The sequence below is a fragment of the Epinephelus moara genome, chromosome 7 (genome assembly GCF_006386435.1).
Source record: "Epinephelus moara isolate mb chromosome 7, YSFRI_EMoa_1.0, whole genome shotgun sequence".
NCBI classification, from domain to species: Eukaryota; Metazoa; Chordata; class Actinopteri; order Perciformes; family Serranidae; genus Epinephelus; species Epinephelus moara.
In genome coordinates this window covers 9979634-10007563 of record NC_065512.1, presented here as the reverse complement: position 1 = coordinate 10007563, position 27930 = coordinate 9979634, and the positions used below count along the sequence as shown (strand labels likewise).

Sequence of the window (27930 nt, the reverse complement as noted above, 5' to 3'; positions counted from 1 at the left end):
CTTTCTTTCAGTGTTTTGCAAGACGCTCTTATAGATCTCAAACTTGTGTTAGATGCAGATAAAATAAAAATGTAAGCTGTTCTTCAGAGCCAAAAACATTGACTACAGTACTATAGTACAAATATGCATTTTAAATGGTTGTAAGATTTGTTTCTCCAAGTAAATATCTTTTATACTGTGGCTGGGAATTGGTTCTCAGGCTTCTTCCCAACCAGCTGAAATCTGGGGAATCAGTACGGCCACAGAATCACGTGTAAGCTCTTTGGATGCCAATTCGAGCAATCTTGAATAAATTCACAGAGGCTGCAGTCCAAACAATCAGTAACATCACTTAGATTTAATTTTAGAGCGTGAATTCTGATTGTGATTGAACATTTTACTAAATGAGCCTTGGGAAATGAGGGATTTGTGGCACAAAGACGCACAGCGGGAAACTGACTGCAGAGCTGCAGAGGAAGATGAACAGAACAGAAGTAAAACAGGGAAAAATTACCTATACTTCAGTTTTGTTTCTGTAAAAATCTACTGTATGTTCACAAGTACAATCAAATTAATCAGATTAAAAAAACACACACACACACACAAAATAGGTGGAGTAGGTGAACCTGCTCTTTTAATAAGTCATTTATACATACATGGTTACATTAATGGACACACTGAAACACACAACAATGTCTGTTATCTTTCCTGCAACAGAAAAATAGACCACTGGCCTCAGATGAATTGACGTTGACTGCAATTGAAGTTAGGGTATTGTTTATCCAACAACTCTGTGTAGTCTGTGATATATCAAATTTTTGCTCATTTAAAGCTCATATACTTTACAAGATCACAGGTACTTATTTTGCAGAGCTGTGTTTTAGGGGGAGTTTAGGTGTTTTTAGTATTATTCCAAGCAGCCGCCGTTTTACATGAATTTCAGCAGTGACGATCAATGAGCTGGAAACAGACAGCGTATTTGAAAGATTTGCAAAACACATCCTCAAAACCTGAAACTGTACACCATGCAGTTAAAACTGGTCTAAAAAACCATTAAATATACCGCACATGATTTGTACTGTAGCTAAGAAGCTAAAAAACTGAGGAAAACACTGGCAGGGTCCTATAAAGGGACAGTCCAGATCTTTTCAAGTGGGTTGTATGAGGTACTGATGCATAGTTAGTGTAATATGTACAGTAGATCAGTTTGTGCACCCTCAGTTTGGAGAAACAGGCAGACGTACTGTCATGGAAGCTAAGCTGCCATGGACGGGGGCAGCAGCAGAACGTATTTTAATCCCAAAAAAGGACTTCAAACAGGGAACTGAAGCTGTTACAGCACTCTCTTCAAAGCCAGACTCCATTGGGGAAAACAGTGATTTAAGATCGGCAAACACAGAAGCTGCTGGTGTACCGCTGCCTCAAACAGTTAGTTAGTTTGTTATTGTGTGACTTCAGCGTTTAAACTGGTTGGTTCGAATTCACCGAAGTCACACAATGACACAAACAAACTAAGTAATCGAGGCAGCAGTAGACGAGCAGCTCCCGCTTTGAGCGAGCCTAAATTACTGGTTTTGTTAATGGAGTTTGGTGGTTTCGATGAGAGCATACATGGGGAACTGAAAGAGTTGATCGCTCCTCCAGCGGAACGGGTTCTCAGTGTCAAGATAAAGCTGTGAAAATATTCTCAATAAAGCGTACATTTAGACAGATACAGATTTTTTTCTGTGGCTAAAATGTTTTGTTACTTCCACAGCAGGACATTGCTTAGTTTCCATGGCAGCACTCCTGCATACTTCTGCAAAGTGGGAGTGTGCCGACCGCTATCTACTGCAGGTAATACACCAACTACCTCATACAACATCACTTAAAAAAATCAGAACTGTCCCTTTAAGATCTACGTACCCACAGGCTCACATTCATGAGTAAACAGCTGCTATAAATGTACCTTTATGGGCAGATGTGAAAGTGCAGACAATTTTTTTTTCATGAACAGTCAAGCCTACAAGTTTTAACAAAACCTTATTTTCAATCTAAATATCAAACATCTTTGGGAAATATTCAGTGGGCTTTGAACATGAGAAGATCAACCATCTGATCATTAAAGCAAAATCTTGATAATCACAAAAAACAAAATCATATTCTCTCTTCACAGCAGCGATTTGTGACGTATTTCTGCTTTTTGATTCCAGTGCATTGACATAAACGTCCGTATACAGTATTGTGACAGTAACAATGACGACAAAATCAAATGTTCATTAGTTTCCTTTCAGTCCTGATACGCGATGTGTGAACGTGCTGCCACTGATTAGCTCGATGACATGTGCGTTTGCATGTCAGAAACATTAAGACCACACTTAGAATAATAAATAATCTCATAAAACAGCCGACAGTAGAAAACATACGAGGATCAGCAAGCAGTCTGATTGGTTAATTAACAGATTACAAAATCCGACAGGTGTACTTAGCACTTGAGTGGATTTAGGCAAAAACTGTGTGTTCTTACGGTATCATGACAAGAGTTTAAAATAAAACCAGTGTCCTCTGTATTAACCTAACCTCTGGAAACTTAAGCCAAACACCCACACATACTTAAACTGCAAAAAACTGTGGATATTCAGATACTGTGCAGTTTGGAGGCCTCTCTGAGCACATATCCAGCCCACTGAGTAGAAACAAAAGTCAAAATCGCATGACCTGTACTCCTTTTTGTTTCTACCTCTGATACAAATTCAGATAATCAGATTGGAGTAGATTAACTTGTCTCAACTCTCCCTCTACTGTAATGGTTGATGTGATGAACAGCAGCCTCAACAGAAACTTATGATACTGATACCAGTTTGCTGCGTTCAGAGAGTAGCGCATGATTTCTTTCCTCTCTTGAACATGATACCAAGAACACGCAGTGACGGTGATGTGAAGCACCTGAAACCAGGATCAGCCGGTGTACTACAACAGTTTCAGTCCGACCTGTGCCACCGTTGGCAGGGAAAGAAACAGCATTACAGGGCAGCAGATAGACTAGGTATGCTCCTGAGCACCATCTGAATCAAAAAATTCTAGTGTTGACACAAGTGCAGGAAATGAGTTACAGCTCCAGTTTTTTAGCTGCTGTTCTTCATAACAGGTTTTATACATATTACATTTTAAAGGAATGCTTCCCATCCTAAAGATCCTTTGTGTATCAGTTACTCACCACATTATGTTTTATGTTATGAATTTGTGAAGGTATCTGATCTCAAATGCCTCCACGGTGAATGAAGAATCCAAAAACGGAAAATTTCTGATGGCGTCCAAGGTGACCACGTTTATTAACAGCAAAACTATATCCTGTTTGGTTTGCATTTTTAGTTTCTCCTAGCTATTTAGGATCAGTAAGACTTGATAAGTATAAAGAACATTGTCAATGATAATTAAGTCCCACTGTCCTCAAACTAGACGATAAAAACTTTCAGTTCAGTTTTAAATAGTAAGATTTTAGTGAAAATGCATGTGTTTAGGAAGTAAACAGATGATTTGATATAGTTTCGCTGTTGTTATATGATAAATGAGGTCCCTGATGACTTTAATTCATCAAGAACTTCATCCGTTTTTGGATTCTTCGTTTACCGTGGAGGCTTGTGAGAAGAACAAAACACTTTCTCACAAATTCAACATGACACTGGGTAAATAACTGATATACAAATGATCATTTGGGGGGTGAAGTATTCCTTTAAACATGTCCAAAATGTAACACTCCTCTCTTCTAAGTGTCCTCTGGTAGAAAGAGGAGGTCCTGACCAGATTTGTTGAGTCTGAAACTTAATTTTTGACCTTAAACAGCAGCTGACGAGTCCTCTTTGTGAGATGTAGAGTACAAAAAATAAAGACAAGCAAAAACTGCTGCCGCTGTTACTTTGTGTTCCTGCAGGTGGTGCAGGTTTGCAGGTGTAGAACTGGTCAAACAGCCTCCTCTTGTGGAGAATCTGCAGCCTGCTAAATAAATGTGAGTGAGCGTGACTGTGAATGAGTGTTCCAGTTTCATGTTGTGCTTCACATCTAAAGAAAAGTACCAAGTTTGGGTTTGGTGGTACCCTCTGCCAGCGCAGAAATGTTTCTCTCACTGTTTCCAGTATGAAATCGGTAGGAATGCATGAACGTTAAGTAAATAAGGTGTTTCAATTCCTTATAAAGTCAAAGTCCTCAAACCCTCCCACACACACACACACACACAGATCCGCCACCCTTCACACAAACAAACACCCACAACTGTCTGTAACCTTGTGTCATCCAGGGCCTGTCCTGTTCCCAGGCTTCACCGGCCTGCAGTGTCCTCACTGTGAACGTGCAACAGCCACCGCTACTTGTTGAATAACTGTTAAATATTATCCAGATGACATCGATAGTGTTGGATATGCTTCTGTCTTTCTCTTCCAAGTGCGACTGCCGCCGTGAAATCACCACAGTTTGGTGAACAGAGCCTCCTGCTGACTGCTGGACGCCCACAGATCTCAGGACACCACAGGAGTCATGTCCCATAGCTGCGGACAAAATCAGTTTGTCAGTTTGAAGCAGCTTCCACAGAGACTGCAGAGTGTTTCTAAAAGTTCAGAGATTAAAAATTAATCCATCATGATCTATGTCTGCAAAAATGAAGACATATTTATACGTTTCTGAATCTGTGACTCACAACTTTTCATTTAATATAAAATTCATTTTTACCTATTATTTCCAGTCTTGTACACTGTCAAAATTTTGTGTCAATGCAATTAATTTTTAGTAGATATATTGCTGGGATATACTCTTATATTAATTTGTATTTCAGCAAAATACCACAAACTGCTGGACACACTGTAAACCAGGAGCAGGTGGTGATCCAGCTGATTAGACAGGACCTTAAAAGGGACCTACTATGCTCAATTCAGGTTCATACTTGCATTTAAACCCCAGTTCAGACCAAAGATTCGCGACAAGATGAGTTGAAGCTTGCAACTACGTACAAATGTGCCGTTGTGCAACGTTTTAAAAACCTGCTGGTTCACACCAAAACAACTAGATGAGCTGGTGTATCATCTCTATGCAACAACTCTCTGTACTTCTGTTCTGATTTGACAAACTGAGATGCAGGTGACACCATCAGCCGGCTTGAGTCAAGCTCAGACCGGCCAGTTCACTCTGCTGCAACTGCAAGTTTTGTCTCGTTACAAATCATTGGTCTGAACTGGGCTTAAGGTTTCTACTAGAACATGTTTTCATGTTGAAAGAACACTTTGTTTTCCTCATACTGTCTGTGCTGCAACACCTGTATTCATCCTCCCCCTGAGAAGCCTCTTTTTTAGCGCCTGTCTCTTTAAGCTCCCCTCATTGGAAAAAGTCCAGTCTGCTCTGATTGGTCAGCGTTTGTAGGTCCTCTGCACTGTTAGTATGTACATGCAGTAGTGTGTACTGTCAACACTGGCAGTAGCTGATGTCAGCGTGTTTTGAAAGTAGCCTGAGGTTTTTGCTCACAGTTTATCTTATCATTTGAAACTTTGGCCACGTTTAATATCAACATCCAATGTTGTTATATTAAACATATGACCGATTAAAAAGGAAAAGCATAACAAGTCCCCTTTAAACAGAACAGGATACATGCATAATGCACATATGGGGGTAGTAGGGGTCCCTTAGCAGCTTAATCTGGCTTTAATCGAGCTGCACAAAACCTAACCTTCTCAGCACAGTTAAAACTCACCCTGCTCAGGACTGACCCTGCTACATGTTACTGTGTGTGCTTACATGTCATATCTGAGACTCATGAATACAACAGATACTGTTCGTTCCCATGCAGACCTTGATAACCTTGTCGGTGCCAGAGGTGAGCAGATTCCCAGTGGTGGGCTCATAGTGCATGTAAACAATGCTGTGCTTGCTGTCATGGAAGGTGGCTGTGGGCGCTCGACTGCAAGACACAAAGGGAAACCGTTACTTTTTCTGTGGGAGCGCTCAGAACGCCGAGAGCACAAAGGTTCAGTATGTGCCAGCAACAGAGGCTAATTGTTACTCACTCCTCGTCAGTGATGGACTCGTGGCAGCTGTCACACACGCGCACCTCAAACTCGAAGCCCATGAGGGGGATGGTGGAGCGCTTGGACGAACATTTGCCGCACACTGCCTGGCCGCACTTCCTGCAGTGGTGCTGAGGAACACAGGGGGACATGAACATGACAGCTTTATCAGCAACAGTCTCTTTTCTTACTAGGAGTTTTTAAAACAAAAAATAAAAGGTAGTATCCTAACTACCAGAGGTGGGCAAACATCATTGTTATGCACGTCAAAAGTAAGTCTTCAGTCTTGGCTGAAGTCCTGAGTCAAGACCAACAAGTATAAATCAATCAAGTCCAAGTCCTGAACTTTGTATTTGGAGTCCTAAGTCGTTATGCACTCTCAAACAAATGTAATGTCTTTTTAAAAATAGTAAAACAGTAATAGCAGAGTAAATCTTTTGAGCAAAGTTTAAAACTTTAAGGGATGTACTGAATGTCATTTTTTACATTTGAAATCTGTTTTGAAGTTTTTGAATGAAGTTTCAAATGTCTGTTATGTTTTTTTTTTTAACTTTTCTTAAGATATAATACAAACCATTGTTTAAAGATATGTTACATGGATAAATGCCTTAGCTCTAATTATATCAGAGAAATTGAAGAAAATAAGAACAGTCCAGCCTGCATGGGAGCTCTGTCAGTTTGTGACCATTATGCTGTATTTCAAAAATGAATGTCTGTCGTCACAAAAAAAAAAAAATAATAATTAAATCAATATTCTTTAATGACTAAATGTAATTTACGAGTTGTTAGACTGCTGCTGGTCTGCCCCATTAATACAGGTGCATGCCTCCCTTTGTGTGCTGCAAGTAGGGGAGCAAAATGTTTTTTGACTGTAGTGAAAATGTTGTTTTTTAAAGCCTGAACACCAACAAATATGAATTGAATCAGAATATTTTGTTGGATAAAAACATGGTTTGAATTTTGGAAACGATTACATCTGTCTTTTTTTAAAATAAAGTTTGACTTTTGGGCTTTACAACGCTATCGAGTTATTGGAAATGTTTGGATCACAGTCAGAAACAATCCTGTGAAGCCACCACTGGAATTCTACAAATAGTTCATTTGTTCGTTCATTTTTCGTAAATAAAATAATCAATTCATCTAATTCAAATCGATCTTTGTTTGAATGACTCAATAAATCTGAAATCGATGTTTTGATATACGTTTTTCCCCCGGACGTGTGAAGCTTTAATCCTGTCGATATAGTCGGTAATAACAGGCCGCCGGCACTAAATTATTAACGACCATAGTATTGAGAAGCTCTGATGTTAGCGCTCTTTTATCTGTAGCTGTTAGCTTACTGCTTTTCTGTTTTGGTGTCATTTATCATCATGGTGCAGCAGCCTCTCCTCCTGCTGTCTGTGCGTCCTGGCTGCTGCGCCACTTTTACTCATGCACACAGACACACACACACACAAACACCAAGCAGAGATGCTGCGGTGGAGACAGAGAAGTGAAGATAACTTGAGCTGACGACAGCTACGCTTGCTACTGTCAGTGCAATGAAACCTCCACAAGGAGAAAGTCAGTACTTTTTTAATACACCCGTTCAGCAACAATTCTCTGAGAAACAGTTTCACATGCTTGCAAAAATTGGTATTATAACCGAAATATCCCTGATTAAATCAATATCGAATCGAACTCAATTGAATCAGGACCTTGTGAATTGAAACTGAATTGATTCAGGATCAGTGGCGATACCCAGCCCTGGAAAACATACCTGTTTAATCAGAATGTACATGCAAAAAAGGCGCACAGCATTCAAATGTTGATTTAGAATTTGAATGTCAACATTATGAGTGAAGCTTCGAAGCTCCAAACTATTTGGTACAGACACAGATCAGGGTCACCTTCAGGTGTGTTATTCATGTGATACATGAATGAATGTTTTGCACGTTGCCATCTGTTTTCTGCTGACCACAGTGTAGTGTTTACATATAAATGTGAACGTCTGAAGTGTCAGCTGTTACCTGTGTCACTGTGATCCAACAAATAGCTCTGGTTTGTGCAACATGAGTTGGTTGTCAAGAGTTGATTCATTGCACAATCGTGTTGCCCCCCTCATGAAGTCACTCTAAGTCAAAAAACTGAAGTCTGTGTGGAGTCACGACTCATTTTGGATTCTGTCAAGTGTTAAACAGCACTGCAACAAAACACCGGACTGATCTTAACACTTGTATTTTTATGATTATGTTTGTTTCTGTTTCTTTTCATATTTTTAACTGACTCAGCTATAAAAAAGACGTTCTCACCCTCCTCCACCTTCACAGCTTCTCTGTCGTCTGTACGCTGTTGTATACTGCTCACAGTGCTGCTTTATTGGTCCCACATTCGGTTGTATTTGGCTTTTTTGTGCCTTTGAGATTGCTTTTTAGAGCAAATGAAACAGAAACGTCATCCCCCCAAAACACCAACACCAACATCACAGTGAGTTGTGTTTGGTTCTTGCTAAAGAATGTCCCTGAAGACTGCTGGGCTGTCGAAAAATGGCTATTACTGTATTCATGAACTCACACAAACACACACACAGACACACACACACACACACTTGAAATGAGTGAAGCTGTTTGTGAGATTGAGACAATAACAGTCACAGTGTAGGAAGAGTTGTGTGTGTTGTTGGAAAAGTCGTGAGGGTGGAATTCAGGGTTTAGTAGAGCTACTGATGACTGAGTTAGTTTGTATCTGATGATTTATAATATGGAACTTTTCATACAGAAGTGAAATGAACAAAAGGAAATTAAGAATAGGACTGAACAGTACCTGTCGCAGGCCGATCTTCTTACTGTCCCACATTTGTTTGAAGTTCCAGAAGAAAGGCTGCTCACACTTCTGACAGGAGTCGCTGTCCAACCACTCTGGGGTCTGTGCAAACACACAGTTGTTTCATGTGATCAAATCATCATCAAAAATGCAATTAAAGCACAAATAAAAACCCTAAAGTTATTTTTCATTTTTAAAGACCCGGACAAATGTAAAATAATTTTGATTTAAACTACTGTAGAGCAAACTTTCGTAGAACACAGACGTTGATATTTTTATTAGTTTGGGGGCTACAAATAACGTTTATCTTCATTATCGATCAATCTGCCTGGTATTTTCTTGATTTATCGATTAATTGTTTTGCAAATAAATTTTAAAACCCTGAACCCAAAGTGATGTCTTCAATTCATATGTTTTATCCAGTCAACCTTGGTTTGGTTGCCGATCACATTCTTGTAGTACCTGGAGTTTGGTACTGGCACCCAACAGTCTCTTTTGTCGATACTTTCTTTGTAATGACAAAAATGTGATATCTGCTGCAGCGGTGACGTAGTCGACTAGACTAAAGAGAATAGTGCTTCTCTGCTCACAGACTTAGGTTTGGGAGAGAGAAGAAAAATGTTTTGAGAGAAACAATTTTTTTTTTTTTTTAGAGAAAATGTTTTCACACTGATAGCAAAAAAATAATATTTGAGAAATTCGGAAATCATTTTTTAAATCTCAAATAATTTTTTTATATTCTATGACAAAATACTTTCTCTCAAAACTTTCTTTAGTCTCAAATATTATTATTTTTTGCAGTGTGAACATTTTTTCTCTCAAATATTTTTTTTCCTCTCATATCATTTATTTTCTCGCATGTAATAAAGACACAAATCTAACTCCATACCTGTCCTGTCTTGGCCAGGACACGCTTGACATTTTTAATCTAGAGGTTTTTCTGGTACCAACATTTGGCACTGATGGATTTAACATGAATTGTTGTACTTGGTAATACTGACATATTTCAGTTGGTATCCTTAAAAATACAAAGTTCGGTACACAACCCTGGACCAAAAGTCCAAAAATCCAAAGCTACTCATTTTATTATCATGAATGACAAAGATAAGCATCACATTCTCACATTTAAGAAGCATGAAACTAAAATTAATCTTGTGTCCATGTGTTCAGTTCGCAGGCCTAGCTTTGACTGTCTTATTTATACAGTATCTTATTTGTTTAATTCCTACACAAAGAGAAATGACTAATCCTAATTAAAGGGGGAGTATGTGCTGGAACTATTTCTTGACAAACAGTTTCTTCATCCTACCAGTCCCTCTGTGTCTCCTGTAAATTAGGGCCTAACAATGGAGACTGAGGCTCAACGGAGTGACGCTGAGGCAGAATAGAAGTGACTCTGTGTAAATGAAGAAGCAACAAAGTCCTAACTAACTAACAGTGTGGACACTGGCAGAGCACAGAGTACAGAGGAGAGAACAGATGGCTGAAACCAGACTGCGTGTGTGTTTTGTAAGAGAGAAAATCAAAGATCATTCTGCTGCTCAGGTGACTTTTCATGGATCTCTTAAGAAAGTTTATTCTAGAGTAGGAGGGAGAGCAAACATCTGCACTTAATCTGACACACTGATTTATCACAGCATGCGCACGTGTGCAAACAGGCATAAAAACACACGGCACACATGACACGTTTCCATATGTTTCCGGTTTTTACTTCACAACGTGTCGCAGACTCCGTGTGAGTGTGTGGCTGTGCGTCGGGTGGATGTCCCACTCTTTCTCTCTCTCACCTCTTGTCGTGTTACATCCATGTTCCAGATAACTATGCCTCCATCTGAGCTGCAGGAGATGAGCTGACGAGTGTGTGAGGCGTAGCACAAGCCCTGAACCTTGTCACTGTAGACACACAGACACACAGAAACACACAAATGTTGGATAACAAATGAAGCAAATGGCTGCACTAAAAAAATGAGTGGCAAATGTCCCAGTATGAACATTAGTAGTTTATGAGACATGCTTCTTAAAACTTTGCACTCACATCTCACACTGCAACAAAACAGCCGAAAATACAACTTTATCTTTTTTATTGTGATAGTCTGAAAGACAGGCCCTTTTCAGTCATAGTTACAAAACCGTACTAATGAACCTTCATTAATATAGGCCTATATTTTATCTACAAGTGCACGTCACACACTGAGCGAGCCGCCTGTTAATGACGCTGTGGGCTAATGGGCATGTAGCTACTGACATGTTTCAGATGATACGTCATGTTTGTAGTCGACCAATGAAGATGAGTTTACATATCACCTTGGGTTCGTCCTTCACCTTCTCAAAATGATCCCACACTTTGGATTTCCTGCCCGACATGTTATTAACTAGCCTGTGGAATAACCGCAGGTACCAGCCCTGGAAATTAACCTGACTCCTGTCTGACTGCTGAGCGTGGACACTTCCTGTGTCTGTCCTTTCAAATTAAAATCCCACATGGTCCAGTCATATAGGTTTTGATTAGTTTTGACATGGTGGAGCTCCGAATAGAGTTTCAGGTTGTTTTTTGCCCCTGTGACTAAGCAACCAATGAAATCTTGCCAACTAATGACCTCTCTGGTCGACTAACGTTTGGTCAACTATATAAAATGTCGTAAATCAGAAGTGCAGAAAATAAAATAACATTTAAAAAGTTGGAGCAACTCTTTAGCAATGTTGCTTAAAGAAGACTTAAACAATAAATCAATTATCAGTGTTGTTGCCAAATATTTGTTTGTTGATTGACGACCCATTTCAGCACTTATCAGATAAACATAAAGGTTAAATGTGCAGATGGAGATCTTAAATACATGTCTTGTTTGCTTTCTTCAGATTATTAATTCTCCACACCACCTGCATGAATAAAAATATGACTATCCATATAAATATATCATATTTGTTGGTGCACTGTCTGACTTATTAAAGGATTCACTTTGTGCTGCTGTAGCATTTCCATAAATCTGACAGCATTCAGTTCAGAAGTGTGTCCTGTGGCAAATGTCTAAGAAATGCTGCTAGGTAGGTCTGACCTAGTAAGAGTGTCTTAGCAACTTTTACAGAAAGTTACTCTGCAGGTTCTTCAAACATAGTTATACGTGATATATTTACATAACATGGTGCAGGTCTAGAAGAGGTTATAGTTTACTGGATAGATACTTTAATATTCCTTTAGAGGCAATTTGGTTTGCAACAAAACAAGCATGACCTCCATACCAAATTTCCGCCTCCAAGTGCAAAAACTGTGGCTGCTAAAGGGCGGGGGAAATTTGTGTGGAAGGACTGACAGAGCAGGCTGTGGAGCCACTGGTTGCAGCTAAAGCACTAATTTAATACAGTATAAATAGCTCAGTAATAACATAGAAAAAGAGCTCGAAGAGCATCTGTTTGTGATTCTTACTTGTGTCCTTGCAGTTCGATGGCGGTGCCTTTGCGCCCTCCGATGTCCCACATGATGATGGAGTGGTCTGAGCTGCCGGAGAACAACACCCTCTGGACCGGGTCCCAACACAGCGCCGTCACATTACCTAGAGCAAAGTACAGCACATCAGTGAAACACATCAGCAGCACAAAGTCACTCTGCCTCACAAAGGTCAGTCGACAAGGACAAACATCAGGCCAAGTCCGGCGCAGAGAATATAACCACAGCTCTGAGGATGAGGCAGAATTATTCATGATGCACTGATCAACAAACTGATAAACCTAAGAACCAGGTTGGTGTTCCAGGGCTGTCATGTCAGTTTAACCACTGTGTTTCCTCTGTGTTTGACTTTATGTGTTGAGCTTGAAGGCTAATTTATTGAGCTGATACTGTTAACATACACAACTCCACGGAAATATCATCTGTTTGCATGTCGTCTCTTTTCTGATATTTCAAACAACAGTGAGTGTGACGAAAATCCTTTCACTAAATTTGTTCCCGGCCTTGAACTCATCTTTAAACTAATTAAAATGTCTCTTCATCCTTTTATCCTTGTTTCTACCGACTTTTAATCTCAGTTAAGACACTTGAAAATACATTTTCACTGTCTCCTTTGTTAAAGCAGAATCCACAGTGACAGTTACAAAAGACTTTCTTGAACAGTCAAGACCATCCTGGCTCTTAAAATCACTTCTCAACTCGCTCAATAAATCTGCAATCTGTCTGAGAACAGAAGAAGCTGACGGAGTATTGTGTGACTTTAATGCAGCGACTGCATGAACCTGGTGGTTTATGTGAGGTTCATTAAAATGTAAGATATTAAATTTATGCATAAAGATTTAATTTCCCTCTTCCATTATCCCATTTCCCTCCTGACAAAAGCTGTTGTCCCCCGCTGATAGACTTCTGCACAAACCTGTAATTGTTTCATTAACATGTTCCAGTGATGAAGAGACAATTATATAGATATATAAGCAATTATCAATAGTATTAGAAAAGTCAAGTTTCTGTGATTAGCATTCAGTAGCAGCTTCTCTCACTCATATCAGCAGAGGAAACAAGCAGCCTACGAGGCAAACAAGGAAAAGATACTTGTTTGTTCTTGCTGTGAGTGTGTGAAAGCAAAGCAGGAGAAATTATCTGAGATGTAGCTGCGAGGCAGTTTAGGTAACCAATTATTTTTCTTTGTGCCAACAACATCTGGAAAAAAAGCCAAAACTGATGCCAGTTGTATTTACCATGTTGTAGCTCATTTACAGTTGTACAGGCTGCAAGAGTTCAAAGCTTCATTAATGCGTGTGCTGGGGCTGACACTGAAGATAACCTTCATTGTGGACTGGATAAATCTGGTGATTATACTATTGATTAATAGGATGATTGGTTAGTCTATGACATGCCAGGACTCAATATAACTCAACATCCATCCATTTTCATCCGCTTATCCGGGGCCGGGTCACAGGGGCAGCAGGCTGAACAGAGCACCCCAGACGTCCCTCTCCTCAGCAACGCTTTCCAGCTCCTCCTGGGGGACCCCAAGGCCAGATGAAATATATAATCCCTCCAGTGTGTTCTGGGTCTGCCCTGGGGCCTCCTACCAGTGGGACGTGCTCCCAACACCTCTAACTGGAGGTGTCCAGGAGGATCCTGATCAGATGCCTGAACCACCTCAACTGACCCCTTTGGACATGAAGGAGCAGCCGCTCTACTCCGAGCTCCCTCTGGATGTCTGAGCTCCTCACCCTATCTTAACGGCTGAGCCCAGCCACCCCACGGAGGAAACTAATTTCTCCTCCAAGAATCGCCACCTTAACGTGGTGGTGGGGTTTGCGTGTCCCCGTGATCTACCAAGTCTACCAAGACAAAGTGGTTCCAGGGGAGGGGCCAAACTAAAAACGATTCAAAAACACCTTGATGAAACGGACTATTTGGACTTCGAGTACCTCGTGGGGTCCCGTGCAGGGACAGGAATCAGGGTTCAGTGTATTGTGTGCCAGGCGGCAGGCAGGGGTGGGGCCCTGGGCATGCTGATCCCTGGCGTCGCAGACTGGTTTGCGCATAACTTAACACGACATCTTGTAATGTTTTGTTTTGTCTAAACAACAGTCCAAAATCCAAAGATATTCAATTTTCACTGACAGGGAGAATCAGCAAATTGATTTAATGATTGATTAATCATGTCAGCTCTATTGTGTGCAGTGTGTGTGTGTGTGTGTGTGCGTGGTGTACCAGTGTGTCCCTTGAAGGTGGTGACCAGGCTGCAGCTGTCCTGCTCCAGCTTCAGGATGGTCACCTGACCAGACTGGTCCCCGACGAAGGCGTGTCTGGTCTCCACATCAAACCTGGGATAGAATTAAGGTCAAAGAAGAAGAAACTGTGTCCTGCTTAAAAACTCTTCATGCATTAACTTGGATCTTTATCTGTTACTGGACCAAAAGCGCAGACCAAGCAAGCAAAACCCCACTGCAGCGTCAACACAACAACTGAACTGTACTCTGAACCAAACGGTTTTGTCGGTGTGTAACTTTAACATGAAAGATTTGTGTCATGGCCCTTTGCAGTGGCAGCATAGTGGATGACTCTTCGCTCTTTCACTGGCCATTTAGTCAGAGTCCTCCTCTGACCTGGTTCAGTCACTACAGACCAAAATCATTACAACACTGTCTGTGTGGTGGAGATGAAAAACGACTGCGCAAGATACAATCTCATTACTCAGTCCTACTCTAAATTCTTCTGTCTTAAAGGTACACTGGGCAGGATTAACAACGTATAGACTCATAAAGACGTAATCCCCCTCAATCATCACGTATGACCCACTAGAGGTGTGTGGTGGCATAATTATCTGCTGAGACTTTGCCCTCTGCCTGTGTTTTCTCATTTTCTTCTTATTTGCTGCGCTCAGGATGTTCTTAGGCACAACACACAGATGAGGGCAGGACTTAATTAAAAGGTAGCGACCAGGTCCCAGATTGTAGGCATCATGCATCCAAGAGGAAGCTACAAAAATCACGGACAGATTGCAAATATAGCCAACAAGAGTGAATGGGCTGGGGGGGCTGGCTTTAACTTTCAGCAATGATATTGTTGGCATTTGAACGTTTCATTAAAATAACAAGGACGTGTGGAAAGAGCTGGTTTCCTTTCACCTTTCAATGAACTACTGTTGAGCAAATAAAAAATATGTTCTTCTAGAATGTTGACACAAAAAAACACACATGGCTCTCTAAATACACTTAAAGTGAACCAACAGAGAGATAAGCTTTGTCATAGTTTCTCAACCTGCTTGCTTTTTGAGTGTCATTTGTCTTTATATATCTAAACTTTACAAGTCATTTTGCTTTCTGAATTATTTTTCAGCATCTGTTGAATCCACATAAATGAGATTCATTCAAACTTGCTATAGTTATGCCATTTATCCCCAAGTGTGTCCCACCTGCTATGGCTCAACACTCCACAGGGGGCCTGCCTCACAATTTGAGAACCACTGGTCTTGGGTGAAATCAGGCTTTGGTTTAAAAGATTTTTATACAAATGGATTACATATGACTGTTGCAGCAGTTCAACTACTGTACAGTCACTAATGTGCTTTTATCAATCAAGATTTTTTTGGTAAGAGCTGGGGGCAGCTGTGGCTCAGAGGTAGAGCAGGTCGTCCACTAATCGGTTCAATCTTCAGCTCCTCCAGTCTACATGTCGAAGTATCCTTGGGCAAGATACTGAACGCCAAATTGCTCCGATGGCTGTTTTGTCCGTGAGAGTGTGTGAATGGTTACTGAGTAGCAGGTGGCACCATGTATGGCAGCCTCTGCCATCAGTGTGACTGTGTGTGTGAATGAGTGAATGTGAGAGATTTGAGTGGTCGGCAGACTAGAAAAGCACTATCCAAGTGCAGCCCATTTACCATTTTCCGAGTGTTGGAAATCTCGGCTGTAGAGATGTCAGCCTTCTCTCTAATATAATGGAACTAGATGGCACTCAGCTTGTGGTGCTCAAAGAGCCAAAAAATACATTTGAAAAAGTCAACAGCAATGTCTCTTTCTAGAAATCATGACCCGGTTCTCATGATAATCCACAGACCTACTATTGTCTATCTACTGAATTGCATCCACACAACACAAGCTGAGTGCCATCTAGTTCCATTATATTGGAGAGAAGGCAGACATCTCTACGGCTGATATCTCCAACACTCTGCAACTTAAACCAGAACTATGTTAATTAATAAATGGCACTACAGGAAAGAGGAAGAAAGTGTATTTTTGATTTGGGGATAAATTGTACATTTAAAGTAGATGTATCAAACAAATTCAACTATCAACATGTTGGCTTTTCACATGCTCATTGCAAACACAACACTCCTCACACAACGTCATGATCAAGTCTAAAGTCACTCCAGTCACTGCCCAGCGTCTCTCCCACTGGTTTTCATGCCACAGGTTAGCATGTAGCACACGGCAGGCTCATTGGTATGGATCGGTGTCGCTGCTGAGCACTCACAGCCTTTCATCTGGCCATTACTGAAACCTACTCAGACTGTTTCCTTGACAACAGCGTGACTGATGCCTATTGTTAGCCCTTCCCATTAGTACAAACTAACTGGGAGCTAATCTCGAATCTCAATTGCCCCATCTTATGTTGCCGTGGCCTTAAAATAGACTTGTGTTGTCATAATAAAAAGCCTGAGATTTTTCACAGTCCACAGCACCAAAGATGGCTCGTCACTTCCCGCTCCGTTACATCCACTGACTCCATTTAGCAGGAAGCTTGGCTGTCAAGTTCATTGAGCGCACTCCAAGGGCCAAGTGGCCGACAAATCAAGACAACAAACAGGGCACGGAGTGGGGAGGAGGGGCATTAAAGGATACTGTAGTCCTGTAACCCAGGCGGCAGTGCGATACGTCCCCAGCTGCTGGCCGCTCTCTGAGCAGTGCCAGTTGAAGTTTTTGTCCTGGCCGGTGCTCAGGAGCCACTCCATCTCCAGCACAAACAGCACCACTGTCACTCGACCCTGATGGGCTGCAGGCACACGGAAACACAGAAATACAACACATGAAATTTCACAAGCACTTTAATCAGAGTGCAGGAGCCTACCCAGAAATCTCTGGTATGGTGTTGTCAGAAATACGCATTTAACACCATATTTTGAAAACAGAAAGATGGTGCTACAGTAGGGTATAACAGTTTAAATGTAGACAAAGCTGCTTTCAAACTGCCACACATGACACAGGAACATGTGATACACATCTTCACATAACATCAGACAAACACACACCATGAAAGGTCAACTACATATATATTACACCCCATTCATCCAAGAATCAATTTTCCCAAGACTGGTGTGTGCATTCATACAATAAAGAAAACATTTAATGTAGCCGAGGCTGAGAAGGAGACGTGTGGAGATCGATCAGCGGCGCTCTGGTCCAGTTATTTCTGAGTGAGTTATACTCAAAGGAAAGAAATGAATTATGAAAACCGCCGGAGAACAAACATTCCTCAGGCTGCAGTTTTTAAAGACTTCGGTTCACAGAGCTGAGCAGACTTTATTAGCAGTGAATTGTCCTGAACTGCCTGAGTAATAATACAAACATGGTGATAAAAAATAAGGTCCACAGATTTTAGAGAACTGAAGAATTTTAGCAGCTCTTAGAAATAAACTTTCAAAGCAAAAAGGAGTCAAGATGGGAAGTAAGAACCGTATCTTAATTTTCTGATCCGTCACAATCGTATGCATCTGTTGCAATCGTTTAAGAAATGGATGACTTGTAATTTTCTGCAGCTCAACTCAGACAAGACAGAAGTAATTATCTTTGGCTCTGATCACTTAGCAAGGAAATTACAGCCCTTTATTGGTCCTCTGGGTACTAATATAAAATCAACAGCGAGAAATTTAAGCATCACTTTTGATTCTCAGTTGAGCTTTGAACCACATGTCAATCATCTCATTAAACCCTGCTGCTTCCACCTAAGAAATATTATCAAAATCAAATCAGCTGTCTCTTTTTCTGACCTAGAAAAGCTTATTCATGCTTTTGTATTCTCGTGCCTCCACTACTGCAATGCACTGTTTACATGCCTCAGTAAAGCTTCAGTAGCTCGGCTTCAACTAACACAGAATGCTGCAGGTTGTAGTTTAACTGGGACACATCAAAGGTCACATATCAACCCAACTCTCGCCTCCCTCCACTGGTTGCCAGTTAACTTCAGAACTGATTTTAAGATTCTTTTAATGACTCTTAAAGCTCAACATGGTTTAGTGCCGAGTTATACAGCTGAGCTTCTGACCACTCCAAGTCGAGACCCGAGATCCTCAAGTCTGCCCTCACTAGCTCTGGAATTCTCTGTCTGAGGAGATTAGGCTACACATTACCCGTTTGTAAATCATTGCCTAAAACGCCTTTGTTTTGTATTGTTGTCCTTTTTCAATGCACTTTGTAACCTTGTTTAGATCAGTGCTATACAAATAAATATTATTAATATTATTATTATATTATATCATTATGCATCCGAGCTCATCAATTCCTTTCATCGCTGCTAGCATGTTTTTCTCACATTTTTGCTTTGCGAAACAATCACATCAAACTCATGCGTCAAGAAGTCATGGCAGAGAGAAAGAAACATTACTTATTAAGAAACATTACTTGTAATGTAATGTAATGTAAGAAAACCGAAATGAAAACAAAAGCTGCAGAAATATTTGCTCATCCATTTTAGATGATGACAGACAGACTGTTGCCTGTGTACACCTGCTTTCCCCCCACACAGAAAGTTAATCAGTAATCAGTAAGGGAATCTATGAATAATCAGACCCATAAGCAGAATCAATAACGGCATTCGAGTCAATCAAATCTAATCCCATCCTCGTAGCAATGAGGGCCAAGGACCAGGTCAGTTACATATTTTAAAGATATGATGTAGCACATTTAGATATGACACAACGGATGCACATTGATCCATAACTAAGTGTCTGCAGGTACCAGAAATTCAGATTTTTGTCTTTTTAAGACCTTTTAAATCCAAATTTAAAAAAACAAAATATACAAGATACATGGTCAATTCCAGGTTTTACTTTTCTCTTTAAAAGGGACAAAAGAAATGTTATTTTTTTGTTGAAATTGGGCAACTTATAGCTCTTATGTCAAGATTTTTTTCTAGCACCTTGTTAATTTTTCTATGAGATAATCCCAGTTTGTCACAGAACAACGGCAATCAAAAAAACAAAAAACAAAAAAAATCCATAGGGAGTGATACTGTCCAGAGAGGGCGAAGTACACTGAATTTAGAGGTTATAGGCAGTGTTGAAAAGGTATTTTGAGGGTTTTCATGAAGGTGGAGAGTGAGGGGGAGTCTCTGATGTCTTTAGGGGTGACCAGATTTACGTTGTAAAACCAGCCACCATTGATTTGACCAGCGGAGTTGCAGGTGACACCACCAGCTGGCTTGAGTCGAGCTCAGACGGCCATTTCACACCACTGCAACTTTTCTCTGTAACGTCCTAAGGCGGTTTTGTCTTGTCGCCAAACATTGGTTTGAACTGGGCTTTAGGTAAAGCACCTATCAGGTAACAGGTGCTCACAGTGGTGGTTGTGGTCAGACAAGTTGAAATGTGGCTGGATTTTCAAAATAAAAGCCCTCTGATGGGACCAGGAGTTTACCGGGGAGCCCTGGACAAGGTTGGATTTTCAAGATAAAAGCTCCAGATGGTAACATTAGTTTACTGAGGGGGCAGTACAGTACATAAAGGCTTAAAGACCTGTCACAATAATAACAACTTTATACTTGAGATGTGTGGTTCGACCACATGGGGAATCCAAAGTGTTTATACACGAGGCGAACACTTTGACACACAGGGTGGAGTGAAAAAACTGGCCGTCACTGAGTGGGGGTTGACACGATTAAGTTTATATATGGGGATAACGAAGCATGTTTCAGTTTAGCGCAACACTCAGCATATTGCAACAGGTTTCAAATCGCAATAATATTGTATCCTGACTTATGTATCGTGATAGTGTATCGTGACTTGGTGTGGCCAAAGGTGCCTGTGGAAAAGCCCTGTGATTCCCAAACACAGACCACTTCTGACAGAGTATACTGGGTCCTTAAGGTTGGCTTTGGGTTTTACACGATGTCTAATTCTGCGACTGAAGTCATGAGACAAATTTAAAAACACACGGATTCAGCAAAGCTTTTATTATTTGTCAAACTGGGTGTTTGATATTTAACCACTGTTTCAGAGAAATTTCAAAACAAACCAACACTGGAATCTTTGGGCTTTCTTCCAGACGTGTAACTGACTCACACAATTAACACACACACACTTCCTGTCTCACCCTGGTAGGTGCTTGCTGGAGTCATCTTATTGTAGTCTTCTGACAGGATGAACTCCTAAAAGACAGGAAGGGGAGAGAAACGTTCACACTGACTGAAATCAGTGACTAAAGTTTCTAAAGAAATCTATATATGGCAAACAACTTCTGGTAAATGATTAAATAAAAAGATAACAGCACTGTAATTTCAGTATGTTTGTAGCAACACTTGAAGATTACACAAGCCTTTAAAAAAGTCTAAATTATATTTGAAGTGTAGGCCTTCCTTCTGCAGTAAGATACTAAGATACACCTTTCTAAAAATGTAAATGCAAATTACTTTAGTAAAAAAACAGGCCTGTGTATCGGCCAGTGAAAAGAAGAACTGCTCTTTGTATGATGGTGTGATTTCCTCTTCAGCCAACACCCACAGTGAAACGCTTTACTTGAAGTTTTAAGTTTGTTCTGAGATAAAAATCCAAGGAAATGTGCTGTTGTGTTACTGTCTGACTCTGTTTCAGCAAATTTGTTCCAAAACAAACAACTCCCACTGAGAAATCCTGAAACAACCAAACAAAAACTGATAAAAAAAAATGCTGCATCTCAGAATAGACTAGCCTGTGCTGTGTTGTAGGGAACAGGCCAGTCTGGTACATGACAGTACAAATCATGTCCGAGTTGTTTGTCATAGAATCAAACAACTTAAAACAAACAACCTCGCCACAGCTCAAAGACAAAACACAAAGTTTCAGAGTTCAGATGTTTTCCTGACAGCTCCCAGTGACTTGACATAGCTCTCATTCCAGTCGTGTAAACAGGAGAGCAGCTAACAGCCAAAACACATACAATTAAAGCTGCTTTCTATTTTATGAGAAGGTAGTCGGCAAATATCACAAGATCTGCCTGCAAACATACGGACAAAAATACAACCCACAGGGATGACATGTGTCCTTCAAAGAAGAAAAGCAAACAGTCTTGAGTTGAGTGAGTGAAAAGGAAGAAAGGCCAGAGGGCTGGTGTTTGGACTTACACAGATACTTCCAGTATCCATCCCCACAGACAGCCTCCTGGTCTCTGGGTTAAAGGACATGCAGGAGCACTGCGCTGCGAGGCACAAACATAGACAAGAGTAACAGTGAGCGCTCGGCCAATATGAGTGTGTGTTATTGTCGTTGAGGGTAAAAGCTTCAGTCTAAGTTGCTATTTTTTGCAAATACCTGTTAGACAAAAGGTTCAGTTTGAAACGGTACAAACCTGTAAAGAACCTCCTTTTGTTGAAACCCTGTTTGGCTGATTTCATGTGGCAAAAATAACCTCCAAAATCAATACACTGTAGATAATTTAGACATGTCTTTCGACCAGTTAAAGGAACAGTGTGTAACATTTAGGAGGGTTTAGTGGTGTCTAGCGCTGAGGACTGCAGACTGCAACAAGCTGAACTTTTCCTGGTAGGATCAGGAGGGTTTTACCAGGAGCTGATTTATCCACAGAGGCCTCCTCCTCTCCAGAACAAACAGACCATGTGATTAAAACTGAAAAAACACTGAATACAGCAGTTTAAGGTTGCAAATCAGTGTCTCTCCTATGCAGTCTGGCTCATCAGAGACAGGTCGCTAGCTTAGCTTTGTTAACTTAGGATCCAGACATTCAGGGGGGAGCTGATTTATCTGCAGGAGTCACCTCCTCTCCAAAACAAACTGATCAGGTGATTAAATCCAGTAAAAACACTGAATAAAACAGTTTCACATTTAAAATCTGTTTATCCGACACTGCTCGTTGTGGAGGGCCTGCTAAAGGCTTTGCATACTGAGTCCGTTTTTTCTGTCCAAAATTGTTGCACATCTAAAAATTCACATTTGCACTATGAGCATGAAACTTTCGTCCGTTTTCTGTTTGTTTGATCATGAATCAGTGAAGACAATGTGGTGGCAGGACACAGCTACAACAAGACAGAGGAACAGGGTGCACAGAATCATTTCATGACTCAGATAGCTCACTTTTAACAGGTCAGATAGTAAAATTCGGGTGGATGATGATGACAAGGAGGAGGATGTGGACCGCACACAGAACGTGGAGGACAGCTCCGCCCCTTCATGCAGCTGCGGTGCCAAATGAAAGACAAGGAGGGAGTGATGACAGACAGATACGTAACTCCAGTGGAGAGAGGCAAAGGAGGAAATGTGTCTTTTCAATTTTGTCACCTTTCATGACAAATAGAACAAAAAAAAAGCATCGGAATTAGTGTGCAAGGTTTCTGTGTGTAACAACTGTTTTTCGGACGACGAATTTAAAAAAACAGACTCAGCACGTAAAGGCCAAAACGCGAATGGCCCTAACTAAAGCCAGTGTCCAATTTGTCCGTTCTAGGCTACTGTAGGAACATGGCTATACAACATGGCTGACTCCGTAGACGAGGACACACTCCCTACGTAGATATAAACGGCTCATTTTCAGGTAACGAAAACACGACAATTCTTATTTTCAGGTGATTATACACTAAAGGAAACACACTAATTATATAACACTCCATTTCTGCCAATACATCTGCCTGAATCATACACACTGAACCTTTAACCACTTTAGATGACAGTGCGCTGTCGCAATTTCCCAAATTCTGACTAAGGTTTGGGGGACAAAATTACTAAATGTTTCCAGAAAGTTTCCAGAGCGTACAACCAACATGAAATACTTGTGATGATATAAAAACAGAGAAAAGTGTAACTGCTATATCTGTAAATCCTGAAAGCGGTGATTACTGTGTCATCGTTTGCGGTTTTAGTTTATCTATTAGTAAACTACAATGTCTGATATATGCAGCCTCTGGCACTGCTCGTGTAAGCTGCAGATCTTGCTGATGGCAGCATGAGATTTCCTTCAGTTGCACAACTGTTGGGAAACAAGGACAAACAGTGTCACGGACGTGCAGCACTGCAGCACTGTAAAGAGGAGTGCGAACAATCCTACAGGAGCTCAGACGCCAACAAATCTCACTTCAGGAGTGTGTAAACTCCACGCTGTCATGTCAGTCTGACAAATAGAGTCTGTGTAATTCATTATGCTGGTTGAGGAGAGACGCTCACACAGAATGAAACCAAACACAGAGGAAGAGTAAATATGAACAGGGGTGAACAACAGGTTCGTGTTGTCGGGAAAACTTTGCGTACCAAGTTTACATACTCATACATATTCATGACTTATTTGATTACACTGAACAAGCCGATCATTTAGTTTATTCAAACACAGTCACTGCCCTTGTTTGAAGACATTTTAAGGCTATGAATCAAACACTAGAAATTGACATATGCACATATACTTACTTGACATCGTGTGGTAGACACTGGGCCAGTACTGACCGCTGTCTCTCTTCAGCCATACCCGAATCGTCCTGTGGGGTGAAACCACGTTTTAGCATCTGCATTAACAAGAGCTCTCCTGTAGAGCTAAATTATGTGATGCATTCTCCACACACTCTGGGCTGTGAGTTTTAGGCAGGCTGCAGTTTCTCTTTGGAAGGTTTTTTTCAATCAGCACCAACAAGGGAAGACAGTAGACACACCTAACTTCACTTTCTCTGAGTTCAAATCAGACCTGTTCAGACATAATATTATTTTTCTGCATTAAAAACAGGCCTAATATTTTTTTAATCCCAGAAATCTTAAAATAATATTGTTCATTCATTACAACAAGATAAGACTGATTTTTCCATTAATTTTTTTCTCAGAATTCTGAGATAATAATCTCATTAGTTCAGAAAAACAGAGCCGAATTTCATTTTCTCACGTGAATGCATTTTGCTTCCGTAGCTCCACATACAGGTGATAGGAAACACTATCACCTGAGGTAATAAGACATTAATTGCCACCTCAACAATTATATTTATGGTCCTGTTAGTGATAACAAAATGATGAAAATTAACCCCTCAACATTTACAGGATGTAATCTATCACTCAGATGTGCACCAGCCTAGTTGTGGGAGAGTTCAGGAGCAGCTCTGTTTGCTAAGATCTGAAGTTGACCGTTTTTGGAAAGGTCACTGAACCGAGCAAACCTGAGTGTCTGGCAGACCTCTCTTTCCCTCTCAGTTCCTCTCACTGGCCATCTGAACAAAATCAACAAAAGCTAGGGAGCAAGAAAAAGACAGGCTTGTGTTGAAGTTATGTGACATGAAGCTTTGACTTTTAGGGAGGCAAATCAGTGGTGCAAAGCATTACACTTCCCAACTCCTGCAGGAAATTATCTCCAGGTTCATAAAATGCCAACATTTCTGTGAACATATTTAACCAGTGCTTTCAAGATTTCTCTTTCAAGATTATTTAAGTGGTAGCCTATTCCTTTAGCGATACTCTCCAAACTTAAAATTCTGTAGTAATGAAATAAAACTAAAAGGCTCATGGGTAAGGACGACATTATCTCTCCATGTGGCCCCTAACATGAAAAGTCTGGACAGTATTATCATGCACCCCTATAATAAACAGTTTAGTTCATATTTTCAACATTTTTCCCTAAACAATTGTTTTCTGAGTGGAAATCTTCCAGGAAATACAATATTTATGATCTATTATTATATTTTTTTAATTGTAAATTTTTACGTCATACTTATGATTGTTATCCTGCAGTTCTTGCTTCATTTTTGTCCCTCTTACTAGGGGTGGGCGATATGGCCCTAAAATAATATCACAATATTTCAGGGTATTTTTGCGACAACGATATTCTTGAAGATAAAATAACAATAATAATTAATTTAAGAAAATAGAATTGCAGCAAAATAAGTGATATAGTTTCACAGTTTGCCTTCAAATATTCAGTAAAAACTAAACAAAAATGATCTCTCATTTCGTTAGTTTGTGAACAACAACAGTAACTCAGAGTGAGATTCAGATTCTGTCACAATATTAACAGTTCAACAAAATAAAATCTTCCACAAATTACACATTTAAACAGCTCCCAAATACAACAAATGTCCCCTGGGATCTACATATATATATATAAATCAACAGGTGGACCTTTATGCTCTGCCATTTCTCCTCTAATCATCATGCTGTAACCTGTGACAGGCTGTTACGATACGAATCACATTTATGTAGCTTTTTAGTCGAGCTACAAGCTCATAATGTTGCTGTTGTTTGCTGATGTAGGCTGTGTGCACATGGTGAGAGAGGAGAGGAAGAAACGCTGTGCTGCTGGCAGAGGAGCCGCTGAATAAGTTCGCTCAGCGGTAAGTCACTAAAAGAGTCTGAGAAGTCCGGGGCTGTTCATAAAACATTCAGGACGCCACAGTTTATTCCACACTACTGAAGCTGCTCCTCTTTTTGGAACCACTATGGAGTCAGATATACTTTTGCATTCAGCTATGCTTGTTGTTGCCGTGGGTAACAGTATGACATCAATGTGTCAACAAGTCGCAATATTGTGAGTATCAAAATATGAGTTTGCATATGACATTAAAAATGATACCAGTATTATTGTGAAGGAGATGATATGTCTTACTGTGTTTATTGATCCTAAGTGATTATAGAAAATGCAAATGTAATGGTCGCAGTAACTGAGTAACACAGTAACAGGCATGACAAGACCTACAACCTTTGAACATGTGCAGGATCACACCCTCCCTCAAGCACTTGCAGATGTCAATAGACTGGATATACACACTCTGCAACCAACAGACACACACACACAGCCTCAGGCAAGTGTAGAACTGGGAGACTGGGGGGAGGAATGTGGGTCCTGATGTTACAGCTAGTGACCCTGTTTGGGGGCCCGAGCCCTGGGTTGAGAAACTCTGGTTTGTGTGGCAAATCCATGTTTTCCTTGCTCTTAACATAACATGACACATCAATACCTCAAGCTGCTTTTCCATGAATGGGTTCATGTTTGGTAGCTAGCAAGCGAACGTTAGCCGCTATTAAAACTGATAACCAGCCGTTTAATTTGCTAAATTATATATTTGTTTAATACGTTAAGTTGCTTGGTTAAAGATATTAGAATAACAAGGAGCATACTGTGCTTAACTAGCATGTAATGCGCTCAAATGACGGTGTCAGGTGACACGTTTATTGAAACGTTAGTGCATGTTTAAACCGTTGGACCATTTCAACACACCGCTTTGATATTATTATGCTAGTTAAGCCACGAGCGGCACGAGCTTCATTACTGACCGACAGAAGCGGAGACGTTATAACGGTGGACACGAGCCAGGTGACGGTTATAACCCGGGATTTGGAGGTTATTTCGTGCCCTGGCCGCTTACCTGTCCTCCGACACGCTGATAACACCGTCTTCTTTGGGAATGATGACCGCCGAGCTCACAACATCCTGGAAAGCCTCGATCTTGCTCAGCAGACATGGCTTCCGAGCCTGCGGTTGGGGCTGGATTTCGGCCGCCATGAGTCGGTGGTGCACGAGCCTCCGTGTACGGTGCTGGCTCCGGGAAACATAACCCACCCCTGGTGCAACAGCGGAGCCTCGGCTAGGAGCTGCTAGCTAGCTGTCAGCAGGCAGCACACGGTGTTGTGACGGCTGCCAGGGATGCTGCCTGTCAGCTGACAACACACACACACACACACACACACACACGCGTATATACACACGCGCGCGCCTACAGCCACATACTGAGCGTTTCCTACCAACAAAATAAGACTTCCTGTTGTACTTTTGCTGTTATATTTTCAAAATAAAAGCGTCACCTCCTGTAAACATTTTTATTTTCAGTCTGTGACAATTAGGGAAAAAAAACAGGTTTTGTGTTAAATAATAAAAAATAACAAAACTTTATTATAAAATAAAAACGTTATTTTTAATTGGTATGTATTTTTAATTTCTCCTAGCTATTTGGGATCAGTAGGACCTGATAAATACAAAAAACTAAACATTGCCAACTATAACAAAGTCCCAGTGTCCTCAAATGAGACAATAAAGTCCCATTGTCTTCGAACAAGGAGATTAAGTCTCAATGTCAATAAGACAATAATATAGTCCCAATGTCCTCAAATGAGATGATAATAATAAAGACAGTAAAGTCCCAGTGTCCTCAAATGAGATGGCATTGAAATCCCAATGTCTTCAAACAAGACAATATCAAAGTCTCAATGTCCTTAATCGAGACAACAATATAGTCCCAATGTCCTCAAACAAGACAATATAGTCCCAATGTCCTCAAACGAGACGATAATAATAAAGTCCCAATGTCCTCAAACGAGACGATAATAATAAAGTCCCAATGTCAAACGAGTACTTGCTAATTAACAGTGTCTTAGCTTGTTACTGTTGCTAAAATTGGTCAAATGTGTTGCCATATCACACTACAAACATTATTAATCACAAATAAACAAGTTTCAACCATAAAATGTGATCAGGTTTTGGACCTTGTCCACTTTTTTGTCGG

General features: G+C 40.6%; 1 protein-coding gene across 2 annotated transcripts; it reads right to left on the bottom strand.

Moving 5' to 3' along the window:
• Positions 1 to 587: 587 nt before the first annotated feature.
• wdfy2 (WD repeat and FYVE domain containing 2) lies at positions 588 to 27117 on the bottom strand. 2 transcript variants are annotated; one of them, XM_050048105.1, is made up of 13 exons: positions 26797 to 26854; positions 23867 to 23934; positions 22547 to 22648; positions 21580 to 21653; positions 20574 to 20628; positions 17109 to 17259; positions 14476 to 14588; positions 12229 to 12355; positions 10595 to 10700; positions 8808 to 8909; positions 6006 to 6136; positions 5791 to 5899; positions 588 to 4499 (listed from the first exon to the last, which is right to left on the bottom strand). In XM_050048105.1, exons 4-13 carry the CDS (start codon positions 21637 to 21639, stop codon positions 4470 to 4472), a joined length of 984 nt encoding a protein of 327 aa, XP_049904062.1. In that variant the 5' UTR covers positions 21640 to 21653; positions 22547 to 22648; positions 23867 to 23934; positions 26797 to 26854; the 3' UTR covers positions 588 to 4469. The 2 variants fall into 2 exon arrangements, with proteins under 2 accessions (XP_049904062.1, XP_049904061.1); XM_050048104.1 differs by lacking the exon at positions 22547 to 22648 and having other exon boundaries at positions 26797 to 27117.
• Between the last annotated feature and the right edge of the window lie 813 nt (positions 27118 to 27930).